This window comes from Colletotrichum godetiae (genome assembly GCF_030913485.1).
Source record: "Colletotrichum godetiae strain CBS 193.32 chromosome Unknown BDP55scaffold_22, whole genome shotgun sequence".
Lineage (NCBI taxonomy): Eukaryota > Fungi > Ascomycota > Sordariomycetes > Glomerellales > Glomerellaceae > Colletotrichum > Colletotrichum godetiae.
The window spans coordinates 253,960-267,869 of record NW_026851270.1 but is presented as its reverse complement, the minus strand read 5'-3'; the positions used below and the strand labels follow the sequence as shown (position 1 = coordinate 267,869).

Below are 13,910 nucleotides of genomic sequence, written 5' to 3'. Positions count from 1 at the left end.
CGAACGCGAATAAAGGATGGCGAGGTCAATTTCAATAGCCGACAATGGCCTAACGAACACGCGATCCGATGAGGCGGACTGCGATTTCGACCTTGGTCTGTTCCTCTCCGACGAAGCGTTCTCAGATGTATTTCCCAGAATTTCGAGGGATCACGACGATGCAGTGGATAGAATCCATTCCGATGACGAACGAATATCTGCCTCTTCAAGCGTGTCTGGGGGCGTCCCGCTCTTCGAAGAGCGTAATGGAAACGAGCCAACACAAGACGTCCCCAATGCTACGGCTAGTGGAACGAAAGTGGGCAGTCGCTTCACGTCGGCAAACATCAGAGTCCTCAAGACATGGTTCGAAAATCACGAGCGGCATCCGTATCCAACCGCGGATCAGGCCGAACGGCTCTTAAAGCAGACAGGATTGAGCAAGCAGCAACTGACAAATTGGTTCGCCAATACTCGGCGGCGCAGGAGGATCCGCCCAGGCGGGACCTCCACGCCCGCCCGAACCGAGGCTGGCTCAAGTCCCATAGACGTGCCAGTTCGACGACCGACACCGATGGCATTCGATCAAATGAACCCGATGCAACGATGGGAGCACTCGCCGCCAGATAGCGAGCCTGCTTCAGCTGCCGATATCTCTCGCGCAGTCGCTGCATCATCTAGGCGTCCAGGACTCTTAGGTCGCTCTCGATCTTCGGCGGGATCTTGGGAAAACGCCTCGAGTATCAGCAGTGTTGGCACATCTCAGTCCAGTGGGAGGTCGAGGTCCAATGCTTCGGCATACTCGCATGGCTCTAGCAAATCTCCGACCCCCATGGAGGCTCTTCGAAGGGACCCAAATCGTCGGAGAAGACGGGCCATGGTCAAGGAACGGAGAGGAAACCGGTTGAGCCTTCGACAAATCAATACATACCAATGCACCTTTTGCGCTGAAACTTTCAAGACGAAGTACGACTGGCAAAGACACGAAAAGTCGCTGCACCTGTCACTCGAGGAATGGGTATGTTCTCCGTATGGTTCGACGATAAAGCACCCCAAAAAAGGTCTCATATGTGTCTTCTGCGACGAGGCCAATCCGACTCAACAGCACCTTGACGACCATCACCAAGCCGCCTGCTCAGAAAGACCGGCCGAAGAGCGTACCTACTACCGGAAAGATCATCTCCGGCAACATTTGAAACTTGTACACAAGACAACTCAGATGTCGAAAACTGCTGAGACTTGGAAGGTCACCACGGACAAGATTCGATCAAGATGTGGCTTCTGTGGAATCACTCTTGAGTCGTGGGCGACGCGCGGGGATCATATTGCGGACCACTATCGAGAGGACGGGAACACCATGTCGGATTGGAAAGGGGACTGGGGGTTTGAGTCCCAAATACTCGCAAAGGTCGATAACGCGGTCCCTCCTTGTAAGTCAACTCTGGCCGATATTAAGGACTTCTACATACTAACCGATTTCTAAGGCGTGATCCAGTTTGAGCAAAGCGCACCTGTCCCCTTCTGTGCAAGTGTCTCCCCGGCTGGTTCTGCACCAAGTGCATATGAACTCCTCAAGCTCGAGGTAGAGTATTTTGTCCGTAATTACTTTGAGCAAAACGAGCGCCTGCCCTCGGACGACGAACTTATCTACGAGGCTTGTACGATCATGTATGCCTCTGAGTTTTTCAGGCCCAGCGGCACCTCAAACGTGTCATCCTGGCTTCGAGACTTGTTGATGAGTTCTACAGAGCTGTCTGAAAAGGCACGTCTGCGTCCAATGAATCAATGCTATCAACTAGCCAAACTTCGCGCGAGTCATCTCCAGATTATCGGCAAGGCGGATATTTTTGAGGCTTGCGAACTAGAAGTTCAGCTCTGCAGACATCTTAGAGAACACATCATTCTAGGTCTTACGCCCTCGGACCATGATCTTCAGCAAGCAGCCTGTGTCATTCTGAACAGAGTAGAATCGGCATCATCCAATCCTTCCAGGAGATTTGCAGGATTTCTAGTACGCCTCATATGGAAGTCGACCTCATGGCTAGCTCCATTGCGTCACAGAACAGATGCCTTTGCATGGGACTCATATCAAAACCTAATGCCAAGTTTAGATCCCGTGGCGAACACTTCTAGTGCTGAACTCGATGGCTTCTTTACAGAACTAGCTGAACTAGATCAGTTGACAGGAGCGGCAGAAAGGCTTATACCGACGACGGGCGGCGAATTACGATCAGCCTCTCAATTTGGGCCAGATTTCGCGCAGAAATCCTCAAGCTATTGCGACCCTGTCGAAGATCAAGATTACGACTCGCCTTGCTTCACGTTCGATACCATGCCAACGAAGCCTAGCGACCTTTACACGCGGTTGCAGACTGCCAAGTCAATATTTGAGGGATCCGGGCACTCGTTGAGACAGTCTGAGCGTTCGAGAGGCACTGATATGCCTTTCTTTCTTAACGACCCCAATAGATATGCTCGTTTGAAAGGGGAGCTATCGCGGTTCGTTGCGACTACTATTTCACCTCAAAACCCAAACATGCATATCCCTTCAGATGACGAGCTCAGATACCATGCCAGATGGGTCATTTTTGATGAGTAAGTACTGTCGCACGGTTGTGCTCGGCCAAGCTATCATCATAGAATCTCATCAGCTGACTTGCCTTTGCCAGCGACGATCCGTGGAATCAAACGGCTGCAGACATTCCCGAATGGCTGGCCGAATTCAAAAAGGGAGTCGGTCTTGAATGAAAGCTTCGAAACCCAACACCAGCTCACACCTGATCAAAAATCACTATCTTGGCTATTTGCTATATGAACTCTGCACGACTTCCCTCGAAAACAACTTCGTTCTGGATTTTCCCAAGGCCATCAACCTCGACTGTCACAACATCTCCATGTTTCAGAAAGACACCGCGCGAGTATCCAACGCCCCCGGGCGTGCCCATCATGACCACAGTCCCCTTCCTCAGCGTCGTTCCCCGCGAGAGATGCACGATAACCTGCGCCACCGACCAAATCATATCAGATGTCTCCGTCTCCTGCACGACCTTGCCGTTGACCTTGGTGCGAAATCGTAGCTCATGCGGATCCGGGACGACATTCGGCGACCAGATGGCTGGTCCGATGGGGGCAAACCCGTCAAAAGACTTGGAGTAGGAGTACTGGCCGCCTGAGGCTCCGGGAAGCTGGAAGTTGCGAGCGGTCACGTCATTCCCCGCGGCGTATCCGAGGACATGGTCCATTGCGTTGGAGAGAGTCGCGTTTTTTACGTCCCGGGCGATGATGACGCAGAGCTCGCCCTCGTAGTCCAGCTTGTCTTGCGCATCGTGGTGTACGATTATGGGATCATGAGGGCCTGCGAGGGCGTCTGGCGGTTTGGTGAAGATGATCGGAAATGCACATACGGGAAGCTACGAATCGTTGGTTAGGGGGAACACCGCCAGAAGGATTCAAATGGACACGTTTACTGACACTTAATTTTATGGCGTATTGGGCATAATTTAACCCCAAGCACATGATGATGGGGGTCTTTTCCAACGGGCAAAGGAGCTGCATTTCGTGGTAGGTCAACTCAGCACTGCTTCTTGCGCCGCTTGGAGGAGTTCTCAAAGTAGTCGGCTCATAAGATCTCTGATACTCACATTGATCACCGTGTCTCTGATATCTGTCCTCTCTAGTCCGACATCTAGGTTTCCGTGGAGTCGCTCGACAAGATAGCCAGAATCACTAGTTCGTACTAGATTGCCGTGAAATATGGTTCCTTGGTATTCATATCTCACGAGGGCTTGGATTTCCATCGTCGCAAACTTGGCATTATCCCCTAACGAACTCAAGAAACGCCAAAACACTGCCTTTTCTCCAAAAACAGTCGCGAAAGCACGCTTATAAACATGGATCCAGCACGAGAATTGGGGATGGCTCGTCTTTGACGCATCTTGAATCGCAGCAAAAGATTATTCTCTTCCCCCCCCTGGCGACCGAAGATGCCGCCGGGAGAGTCGGGCGAAGATAGGGTCGGTCTATCACGGGCCTCGTGACCTCTCTAGCAATTTGTACCATGATGTTCACTGGCCTGGACCCGTGCATGCACGGCAGCGCGCGGCTGGGCGCCGAAGCTGCATATGAATGTTGAGACGAAAAAGTAAACGCCGCCTGGCCCGCTGTTCGCGCTGTTCGGCGATTTCGGGGAAATAAATTTCTTTGGAGGTTGGAAGATGCAGTGATTTCTAACCGTTGGGGGGGAAGACGCGGCGGATATCGCGGGGTTGGAACCTACGCGTGCATGTTCGGATGACTTTTGCCACATCCCCATGGAGGTGGCGGACACGGAAAAATGCGTATCTAGTGATCACCGAGAGAATAGAGAGGAAAAGTCCGGGTGGAATACCTAGGTGGAATGAGTAATCGAGGACGCCGATGTTTGAGCCGACAAAAGGATGATGGCATAAGGTGGGATTTGCCGTTGTTTCTTATTCCGACGTGAGAGGGCCTTTCTTTGGGGAATGCCGCCCCGAAAGCGAGATTCGGCTTTTCCGAGTCCGTAGATCAAGCTTGAAGGTTTCAATTGCAGTTTTGAGCCGCAGGACGACGGGGACATAGGGGAGTTCAACATATTTATACAACGACCAAGAAGAATGCAGTCGGTCGCTAGGTCGAACCAACTCGGGCCGCAAGTAAGGGCTGACGAGGCCGTTGAAGATCTCTTTATCCAATAACAATACACACACAGCGATGTCTACCGGTATTATGTCACCAGCCTTTGAAAACCTACCGGATCTAGCAGACATTCACTCTCTAGAAAGTGGTTTTCGGTGTGCCCCTCATAAGGTAGTTTGGCGCGATGAGACGCAGCGGTTCGGTGGTGGGGGACGGGAAGGCAGATCCGGCGCGGGGTTTCCTGCATGATGTAGGTTCAGGCCGGAGACCCTTTAAAGTAGCGGGGCAGCTACCGTGAAAGACTGGACAGATTGTGATTCGAATGTAGATAATGACAAACTCATCATCGCCGGTCTGCTAGACCACAGTTTCTCACCCAAGCCAAATGCCAACATGAGAGTCCTCATCATTGGCGCAGGTCTCGGCGGCCTCGCTTGCGCGATAGCGTGTCGAAGAGAGGGGTTCGAGGTGGTTGTTCTTGAGAGGGCGAACAGACTGGTACCGGTAGGCCGACACCCAACGCCGTCCACGCGACATTTTCCTCTTCAATGGAACCGTTGTCTAATGATATCTTTAGATCGGAGCAGGTTTACAACTACCACCAAACGGAACCAGAATCGCAAGACAACTAGGCTACCTCGATAAAATCCTCCAATGCGGGGTCGTCATTGACGGGATGGAGTTTTGCAGGTACGCCGACGGCAAGCACCTGCACACACTCTCAGCCAAGGACGCGCAGGCCCGGTACGGCGATCTCTGGATGGTTGTACACCGGGCTGATTTGCACTATGTCCTGTGGCAGACGTGCAAGGAGATCGGTGTGGATTTGTGTCTTGATATGGATGTTGAAAGGATTGATTTCGAGGAGAAGGTGGTGTATCTTGAAGATGGGGATGATATTGGTGGGGATGTAATTATCGGTGCTGACGGTGAGTACTTGACCTAGGTAGTTTGAACAGACGAGGAGTTGGTTTTTGCTGATGTTGGATGCCAGGGCTATGGTCCATTTGTCGGGACCAGCTTCTTGGATCTCCTTCGCCACCGGTTGAGACGGGTGATTTGGCATACCGCGCTACGTTCCCTTTCGACTACCTCAAAGCTCTCAAGGATCCCCGTGTAGATGATCTCTGCGCGAGGAAACAGGTCACGGTGTGGATGGGGCCCGACAGGCACACCGTCTTCTATCCCGTCAGAGGAGGTCGGGAATTCAACCTTGTGCTCATCAGGCCGGATAACATGGAACCGGGGGAGAAGCGCGTCCAGGGCGACATAGAAGAAATGAGAGAAAGTTATTATGGATGGGACGAGACGTAAGTTTCCGGCTGCTTGAAATACTGTCAGGTGAGATTTGATGCATCGCCCGTGGTTACTAATCATTGTCTAGGTTGACAAAGCTCATCTCGTTGATACCGAGAGTGCAAAAATGGAAGCTATGCACGCACCCCGAATTGAAGACGTGGACCAAGGGCTGCTTCGCTCTTCTGGGCGACTCATGCCATCCGAGTCTACCCTACCAAGCCCAAGGCGCAGCCATGGCCGTCGAAGATGGCGCTGTGATCGGTAAGCTCCTTGGCCTCTTGAAGACCTCCTTGGGGGGAGAAAACATGGTACCAAAGATCCCCGAGATCTTAAAGCTGTACGAGACACTTCGAAAAGACCGGACGACGGTGAGCGTGCAGGGCGCGACCTCGAATCGGAAGTGGTATCATGTTCGTGATGGGCCGGAGCAGGAGGCTCGCGATGCGGAGATGACAGGCGTACCGCTGAATGATGAGCTGGCGCCGACGGGGTGGCGGTTGATGGATGAGGATTATCGGATGGAATTGATGGCGCGGGATTCCGTTGCGGAAGCTACCGAGGCATTCGAAGAGTGGGAGCAAAAGAAGACTTGACGTGATTTGTCGGCGATGAATGACTATCAATGGATTCTATTCACAAAGCTGTTGAAGTATGCCTCTCAATAACGCCGAATCTAAGTTAAGTAGAAGGAACCTCCCGAGCCAAATGTAGCAATAGCGCATCGTAAATCACTTTTCCGTTCCCAGTAATATGCTTTAATGACAGTGGCATCGTAACTCATGACGTTTCAGGCATCTCTCGTGTACTCGGACTTTTGGCGCCAAATGTGGCCGTATCTCATGACAATCACCGGGATTGGCGCAAGACAAATGCTAAAAGCACCCAGCATCGTGAAACCCCAACCATAACCAAAGGTCTGCACCATGGGCCCGCTCGCAAGGGGTAGGAAGGTGCCCGCCAGGCATCTCGTCACGATGACGCCAGTCATGGCAGAGGCAGAGTACAAGCCTGTGGCGTCGACGACGTAGGCTGAGAGCGGGAGGGAGGCCATTAGAAGAGTGAAGCCGAGCATCGCGACGGAGAGGAGAAGAAGGCCGACGGGGAGGTGTAGCTCTGCGATCCAGCCGTATGCGGTGATGGAGAGGGGCAGGGTGAATGCGCCGATGATGACCAGCGGGAGGCGGTACTCGGGTCGTCCTACGGGGTCGTTGCCGCGAAGCTTCACATAGATCCTATCGAGACTAAAGTTGCTGACAAGGACACTGATGAATGATCCGACACCTGAGTTTGTTAGAGTGCATTGATGACGGGCGGAGTTTCGGGAAAGACTCACTGAAGGACATGAATGAAAGACCAGTCAGGGCAGGCGAGAAGCCATACACGTCCTGGAGGATGACAGGCAAGCTGATGGACATGACGTAAAAGTAGGCGAATGTTATGCACCCAAAGAACGACAATCCCATCAGAACATTTGACCTGAGCAAAACATAGAAAGGCCGCTTGATCGACTCCCATAGCTTAATCAAGCTCTTGTGGTCATCAACTCCGGCAGGGTGAAGCGGTGCCCCATGCTCATCAGCATGCTTCGCGGCACGGCGTCGCAAGATGGTCATCTTATATGTCTCCCGGAAGCAGGTGAGGAATAAAATCTCACAGACCGTTGCCAGACCAGCGCTCATCCAGAGTACCTGTCTCCAGCCGAGGGTCTGCGCAATGGCGCCGCTAATCATCGGACCGACCGCACCGCCGATGAGCGGGGCGAGAGACACTATGCTCATAGCCGAGCCGCGGTTGTCCGGGACGAACATGTCGCCGATGATGGCCGGGTTAAGCACGTTGGAAGCGACGGCGAGACCGGTGAGACAGCGGGCGCCGATGAGGAGCGGGGTGCTCGTGCTAATGGCGGCTAGGACCGTAGCGATGATGAAGAGAATGTTGGCGGCGTTCATAACGGGGTAGCGTCCATAGATCTCGGAAAGGGGCGCGATGAGGAGGGGGCCGGCGGCTTCACCGAGCTCCCAGATTGTGACGAGCAGTGCGGCCGCTGGTGAGTTTGTGCCTTCATTCTGGTCTAGGTCTTCGATGATGTGGGCGGCTACAGGAACGACTGAGATGCAGGTGAAGGTGCTGGGAAAGATGTCAGCTCGAACGTGGCCATGAGATCTTTGATGCAATGCACATCAGGTTTGATGATTGTCATACACGGTGAACGCGGTGAGAGCCAGCAATGCGACCAGAGTCCACTTGAAGGATGCAGGCCATTCCCTGGGGTTTTCAGGGTCGCCATTGGGGTCAAAGTCGAGCAAGTGCTTCGAGATATCTTCCTCGCAGATGGGGTCCTCAACCAGCAGAGGCTGCTCCTCGTCCATAGTTGTCATGTTGTCGACCGGGGATTCCAATGACAGAATAGTATTAGGAACAGAAATAAGGTATGTTCAGTCAAAGAAAAGGTCAAGGCAATGACTACGAGCGGCGGCAGGGTGAAGGGACCACTCGACTAAGGTAAGGCAGTAGGAACCGGCTAACAAAGCGGCATGGCAAGCGCCCTTTGCGTGATTGCCCCACGCCCTTGGCCATCTTTTTTTTTTTTCCTTCTGGCCCGGACGAAAATTTGAACGGCCGGGGGGGGGTCGGGAAGGTGGCGACGGCGGGGCCGCCGCTTGCCGTCCGTCACACGTGACATCCGCTTATGTGCGACCGGCTGTGGCATCCGGGTACCTCTGATATCGCAGAATTTGCAGTGTCAAGCCATGGTTGGTTCCATCTAGGTATCGATATTGATCTTGTCTTTATCTTTCGCATTCCGCAACCGGGGAACACAACATCAATGAGGGGTCCAACAGGTCGATCTGAGGAAGCACGGACATTAACCTTTCGATCTTGAGATTGACTCTGTTGATTGGTCATTGATATCCCCACTCTACTCCTGATTCGGCCTAGTGCGGGGTCGGCCTTCCGAGTCTCTTCCTGCGGCCGGCCGGCGGTCTCGGTGAGCGCGAGGTTCGAAGGCACCCACCCACCCACGTAAGGCGCGAACGACATCTTCAAAGACTGTGCCTTGTTGTTACCATTAACCAGTTTCAATCCAAGAGCTAGACTGATGTGGAAAAGCGACGCAACATGGATTAACAACCCTATCATCGCATTGCATTCTCGTTTCGAGGCAGATTACCTCATAACAACACAGCCAAATCCTGGCCAGCCTAAGATTGAAACGATTGCACGAGTTCCTACTAGAAGCCGAAATATGTTGATTCTTTGCGCCTATCCATGACTGGAAATCTCTAAGGCATCAAGAGTTGACCCAAGTCAGACAACCAATTTTCTCATCCAGAAGGAGAGATCTTGGCTCTCTTTCCCGTCCTCTCTGGGGGTTCTCTTGCCCTTGCTCATGTCGGAATCCTCAGTAGCCCCATTCACAATTTCTTCGCTGACTTCGTAATAGATATCTGCAGCATCATTCTCAGCTTCCTCCAATATCTGACCCCTAGCCAACTTCTTCTCGAAGATGTCATCGACGGCAGCTTCAAGCAAGCGACCGATGAGCGCTTTGTGGTCACTATCCTCTTTCACCATGCTCTCAATCACTTCTTTCTCCTGACGATCGAGTTCCTCGCGTTGACGGCGGATGTCGTCAAGACTGAAAAGAGTGCGGTTCTCCAAAACGTTCTTCGTAAGCACCATGGCCTTGATTTTCTCATCGACCTCGGACACCAAGTCTTCTAGCTGGGCCGCGCGGGAAACGTCTTGGAGAGCTTCGGCCACTCTCAGTGCGGCCCGCAAGTGCTGATTGACTCCACGGGCAGTTGTGGGCAGTCTATGCACGGCTGTGTGCCTTAGTTGATGTGTATGGAAAAGAATTTCCTTAATGGAGGTGCCTGCCGGCGTGGTAGCGTGCGCAGGCAACTTCAGGCCAGTTGTGCTGAAGACACTAGTCCACTTCGTCAACTCGACCGCCGAAGAACAGTCCCAGCCTTGACCCTGAAGAACGTGCGGTATCCATTTAGTTGCAAAGTCAAAGCAGCAGTCCTCCAGAATTCTCTGGACGGTGGTGAGAATGTTATGTTGGGTATTGTAAGGGAGGCGCGCGGGATACAAAGAGGGGAGATTGGTGTGCGGCCGTGGATATGTCAGGGTGGTCCCTTGAGCCTTGTTAGTGAAGTTGCGTAACTGCAGAACAAAATATGACCTACCCGAGTCAACATCGCAGATATCTGTGGGAGTTTGTGGAGGTGCCGTAGTCTCAATTGAGACAGGAAGTTCATCGGCAGAAGGTGCTTCTTCTGAAACTTCCTCTGCTAAGGGAGTGGGACATGCTTCCTCAAGAGATACTTCGGGAATCTGATCGAACTCATCATCACCCTCGCCTTCAGACTGACTCATATAGTCCAAAGCGTTTGCAACCGACCTCACTGCATCGGCCTCAGAAGCCTCTCGCTCAGCGTCCTGCTGCGGGGTGCTCTGGAACAGATTCGGAAACATGACCTTGGCGCGGAGATCCGACTCGAATACCCGGGTTTCCAACAGTTGCTGCGCCATGAGGGTGGTCTTCTCCTCGCCATAATTGAGGAACAGCGATCGAACAGCGACCCTATTCTTGATCAAAACCTCTTTGACCTTCTTCTTTTTGCGCAACTGGGCATCGACGCCGCTAAAGATTGCTCTGCAGGTGCTGTACACTCGCTCAAGGTCTGCTTTATTGTAGCTCATCGTAAAGTTTGTGGGGAAGGTGGGAAAGTTTCGATGCCAGCAGAAGAAGCCGTCGATGGGGGATTGGGCCACCTACATATACAATATGGTGCCCAGAAATATCGATCGAAGCTGGTTGGATGCCCAGCTGCATGTTTTTGTTGGTGGTCGGCCTCCTGCAGCGACCGTCCCAACACATGTCTAAGGCACCGACAAGCGGCAAACGAAATTGTGCAGTTTCAGGACTACATTCTGGCTCATTAGGCTCCAGTGCATGCCATGTCATTATTCGCGCAGCTTCGTTCATGCGGGTCCAATTTTGGCGGCTTTGACATTTGATCGATTTGGTTGCTCGTTGGTCTACGTTGATGAGCTCGGCCCACAACGACTATATTTCTAAGGCATGTCAGTACTTATGCTGCCAAGTCTAGAAACGACCATCAGCCCACTATGCATATCAGGCATATATTTCTGCATTTGTGAGCGGAGATGTCTAGCTGCGGACTACAGAGGGCATGCATGGTGTCATCAATCGTTCTTTGAGCAGTAGAATTAGATAGCACTTCTTGAAGAAATAGGCATCCATTATAATCATGTCGATAATCTCTTTCATGCCAGGTATATAGTTAAATGTGTTATAAGCTGACCGTATAAAAGAGAACAAACCATTGACAGCCGAGGTGTAGGGCATAGATCGTAGAAACAGTCCTCTAGGGGGATCGGAAACATAGACGGGCAAAATAACAGTTCCACCACCCGGTGCTGAATTGGAGGCTGCATCCCTTGGTGCAGGGGATGGGAATAGAACTCTAACCCGTAGCCTATCGTCTATCAGGCTTGTTAGCATGTTGAATACTGACCACAAACCACTTCAATACTCATCACAATTTGACCTGACCCGCCGACCTAGATGGGCGCCTGCTGTTTGTGGTGACGGGAGTTGGAATCTCGGGACCTATAAGAGCTTCTTCGTATGTGTATACATGTCACCTCATAGCAATCATTGGACTTGGGGTATCGATCTTCTTGTAGCGAAAAAGGGGGCATTCTAAATCTACTTGGTGATGCTGATACAGTAGTATTCCAATGCCCACATTTTTGACGCGCAATTCTCCCCATTCGTCCCCAAAACCGGATTCCAAGAATACAATTGAGCCAGCGTTACTCCATTAGCGCTTGAAAAAGTGGTGCAGGTCGCTCCTGAAGGTGCTTCAGCGTACCGAGCACAGTTAGAGTTGATGCCATCTTGCGTCGGGCCCGGGGCAGCTACAGTGATGCCGACGCAGTAATACTCATTCGCCCACATCGAAGACGCGCAGTTCTCTCCATTGATGCCAAGAACTGTGTTCCAGGCGTACAGCTGATCAGTCGAAATGCTATTGCTGCTTGAAAAGTCGCCGCAGACAACTCCAGAGGGCGCCTTGGCAAACTTGGAGCAGCTCGATACGATGCCGGTCTGGGTTGGGCCTGGAGCTGTTACCTGAGTCGCAGTTGTCGAGACCGCAGCCGTGGCTGTAGTAGCTTGTGTCGTTGTTGCTGCGGACGATGATCCAGAAACACCGACGCAGTAGTACTCATCCGCCCACATGGAACCCGCGCAATTCTCTCCACTGGATCCCAGCACGCTATTCCAAGCATAGAGCTGAGCGGTTGTGATGTTGTTGCGAGAGGCAAAGACGCTGCAGACGTCACCAGAGATCGCCTCTGCGTACTTGTTGCAACTGGACGTAATCCCAGTCTGGGTTGGGCCCGGTGCAGTCACGGCAGAAGTCTGGGTTGGCTTCCACGTGCCGATACAGTAGTACTCACTAGCCCATAGGGCGGTTGAGCATTCAGAACCAGCAGTGCCAAGGACAGGGTTCCATGCATAAAGCTGTGTTGGTACAATTGAATTTCGGGTGGCAAACGCTTCACAGCCGTCTCCGGCGGTAGCACTGGCGTAGTTGTTACACTGCAAATCAACAGAGTTAGTCGTGTGTCTTGGTTATTGATTCATTGTCAAGGGTTCGTCTTACGTTGGTGACAAGCCCATCTTGAGTTGGGCTAGGGGCTGTTCCTCCTGAAACAGGGTTGACAATGTCTGTTGCGGTCGTCGTGGCCGATACGATGCCCCCAGCACCTCCTCGCTGTTGATTCCCGGCATTGGCCTCTGTGCCTAAGGGTGGTGCTGGCAAAGTGTATGTAGCATTGACGCCGGGAGAACTATCCAGCAATATCGGTCAGCCCACTTCACACTTAGCATAGTTGATCAAAGTCATTCTTACCTTATGCATACCCACTGGCCCTCAGTAAGACTGTCACAAAGTCCGAGGATGTAGGTGTTCCACTTCTTGAACTGGACAATAGTAGTGTTACCGCCGATGGATGCTGCAATGCTCGCACTTGAAGGACGTCCGTCAGCATCAACAGGACGGAAATAACAAAGATTGGTTTACAATACTCACCAAGTCTCATTGCTTCCAACCTTCTGCAGTGTGCATCGCTGAGGCAGACAAACCGAGCCAGAGACAGCACATGTATCACTGTTGGTGAGCCACTGAAGTGTGCCGGTGTTCACGCCGTACTGAGAGGACAAGTCATCGCATGACAATGCCCTAGGCTCCACCCCGGATGTAGATCTTTTGACCCAGTCCAACGCATTATCCCTCTTTGACGCAGCAGAACCAAGCGTCTGACCTGCGCACGTCGTCGTGGCAGCGGCCGTGGAACTGGTGGCAGTGACCACGGCAGTCGTCGAAGATCCCACGTTTACGGAAGATAGGGGCGCTGCAGTCTCATAATCCCAAGGGAGTGCAATAGTAAAGTCGGGAATAGTTTTGTTGCAGACATCTTGGATATCATAAATTTGGTCTGCGAGATACTCCGAGTAGTCGGTGTCCGGCAGGAAGATGGACGAGAGGCGAGTGTAAAGCTGATTGATGAAGCAATCATTGCACAACTGAGTGACGTGTTAGTGCGGTGTAATCGATAGACCTAGAGACCAACTCACAATATCGTCTTCATAAAGGTTGGCTAGACGAACGTTTGCCTCGGGGATGTCCGTGGAGTTGCCGCCGCAAGTGGGATCTGAGGGATTGGCATCACAGTCAACCCGCAGCACATCGGCCCCGATCCACTCCTGAGATTCTGTGAGGCAGTACGTGTAGTTGTCGGATCTATGAAATATTAGCATGATTCCGTAGAGATAGCCCCGGGCAATGATACGAACCGAGATGGCAAACAGGCGAAGATGAGATTGTCAACAACACGCTCAGTGACCGTCCAAATGGGTACAAGCTTTCCATATG

At 52.3% G+C, this 13,910-nt stretch overlaps 6 protein-coding genes across 6 annotated transcripts; 2 read left to right on the top strand and 4 right to left on the bottom strand.

Moving 5' to 3' along the window:
* Window positions 1-16: 16 nt before the first annotated feature.
* On the top strand, window positions 17-2,727 carry BDP55DRAFT_552832 (uncharacterized protein; the record flags this gene model as incomplete). The annotated part of the gene is made up of 3 exons (XM_060569242.1): window positions 17-1,409; window positions 1,464-2,574; window positions 2,649-2,727. 3 exons carry the CDS (start codon window positions 17-19, stop codon window positions 2,725-2,727), a joined length of 2,583 nt encoding a protein of 860 aa, XP_060429206.1.
* Window positions 2,683-4,218, bottom strand: BDP55DRAFT_160015 (uncharacterized protein). The gene is made up of 3 exons (XM_060565671.1): window positions 3,621-4,218; window positions 3,451-3,528; window positions 2,683-3,389 (listed from the first exon to the last, which is right to left on the bottom strand). Exons 1-3 carry the CDS (start codon window positions 3,774-3,776, stop codon window positions 2,787-2,789), a joined length of 837 nt encoding a protein of 278 aa, XP_060429205.1. The 5' UTR covers window positions 3,777-4,218; the 3' UTR covers window positions 2,683-2,786.
* A 679-nt stretch (window positions 4,219-4,897) lies between these two features.
* On the top strand, window positions 4,898-6,624 carry BDP55DRAFT_160030 (uncharacterized protein). The gene is made up of 4 exons (XM_060565672.1): window positions 4,898-5,139; window positions 5,213-5,564; window positions 5,630-5,945; window positions 6,020-6,624. Exons 1-4 carry the CDS (start codon window positions 5,029-5,031, stop codon window positions 6,525-6,527), a joined length of 1,287 nt encoding a protein of 428 aa, XP_060429204.1. The 5' UTR covers window positions 4,898-5,028; the 3' UTR covers window positions 6,528-6,624.
* Window positions 6,625-6,721: 97 nt separating this feature from the next.
* On the bottom strand, window positions 6,722-8,312 carry BDP55DRAFT_632372 (major facilitator superfamily transporter; the record flags this gene model as incomplete). Its single annotated transcript, XM_060572415.1, has 3 exons — window positions 6,722-7,215; window positions 7,268-8,097; window positions 8,137-8,312. 3 exons carry the CDS (start codon window positions 8,310-8,312, stop codon window positions 6,722-6,724), a joined length of 1,500 nt encoding a protein of 499 aa, XP_060429203.1.
* Window positions 8,313-9,159: 847 nt separating this feature from the next.
* BDP55DRAFT_159999 (uncharacterized protein) lies at window positions 9,160-11,088 on the bottom strand. Its single transcript, XM_060565670.1, has 2 exons — window positions 10,128-11,088; window positions 9,160-10,076 (listed from the first exon to the last, which is right to left on the bottom strand). The coding sequence occupies exons 1-2, from the start codon at window positions 10,642-10,644 to the stop codon at window positions 9,244-9,246; spliced, it is 1,350 nt and encodes a 449-aa protein (XP_060429202.1). The 5' UTR covers window positions 10,645-11,088; the 3' UTR covers window positions 9,160-9,243.
* A 589-nt stretch (window positions 11,089-11,677) lies between these two features.
* BDP55DRAFT_552916 (LysM domain-containing protein) lies at window positions 11,678-12,782 on the bottom strand (the record flags this gene model as incomplete). Its single annotated transcript, XM_060569250.1, has 2 exons — window positions 11,678-12,574; window positions 12,639-12,782. Coding segments are annotated over 2 exons (1,041 nt in total), but the record flags the coding sequence as incomplete, so codon positions are not given.
* Window positions 12,783-13,910: the final 1,128 nt, after the last annotated feature.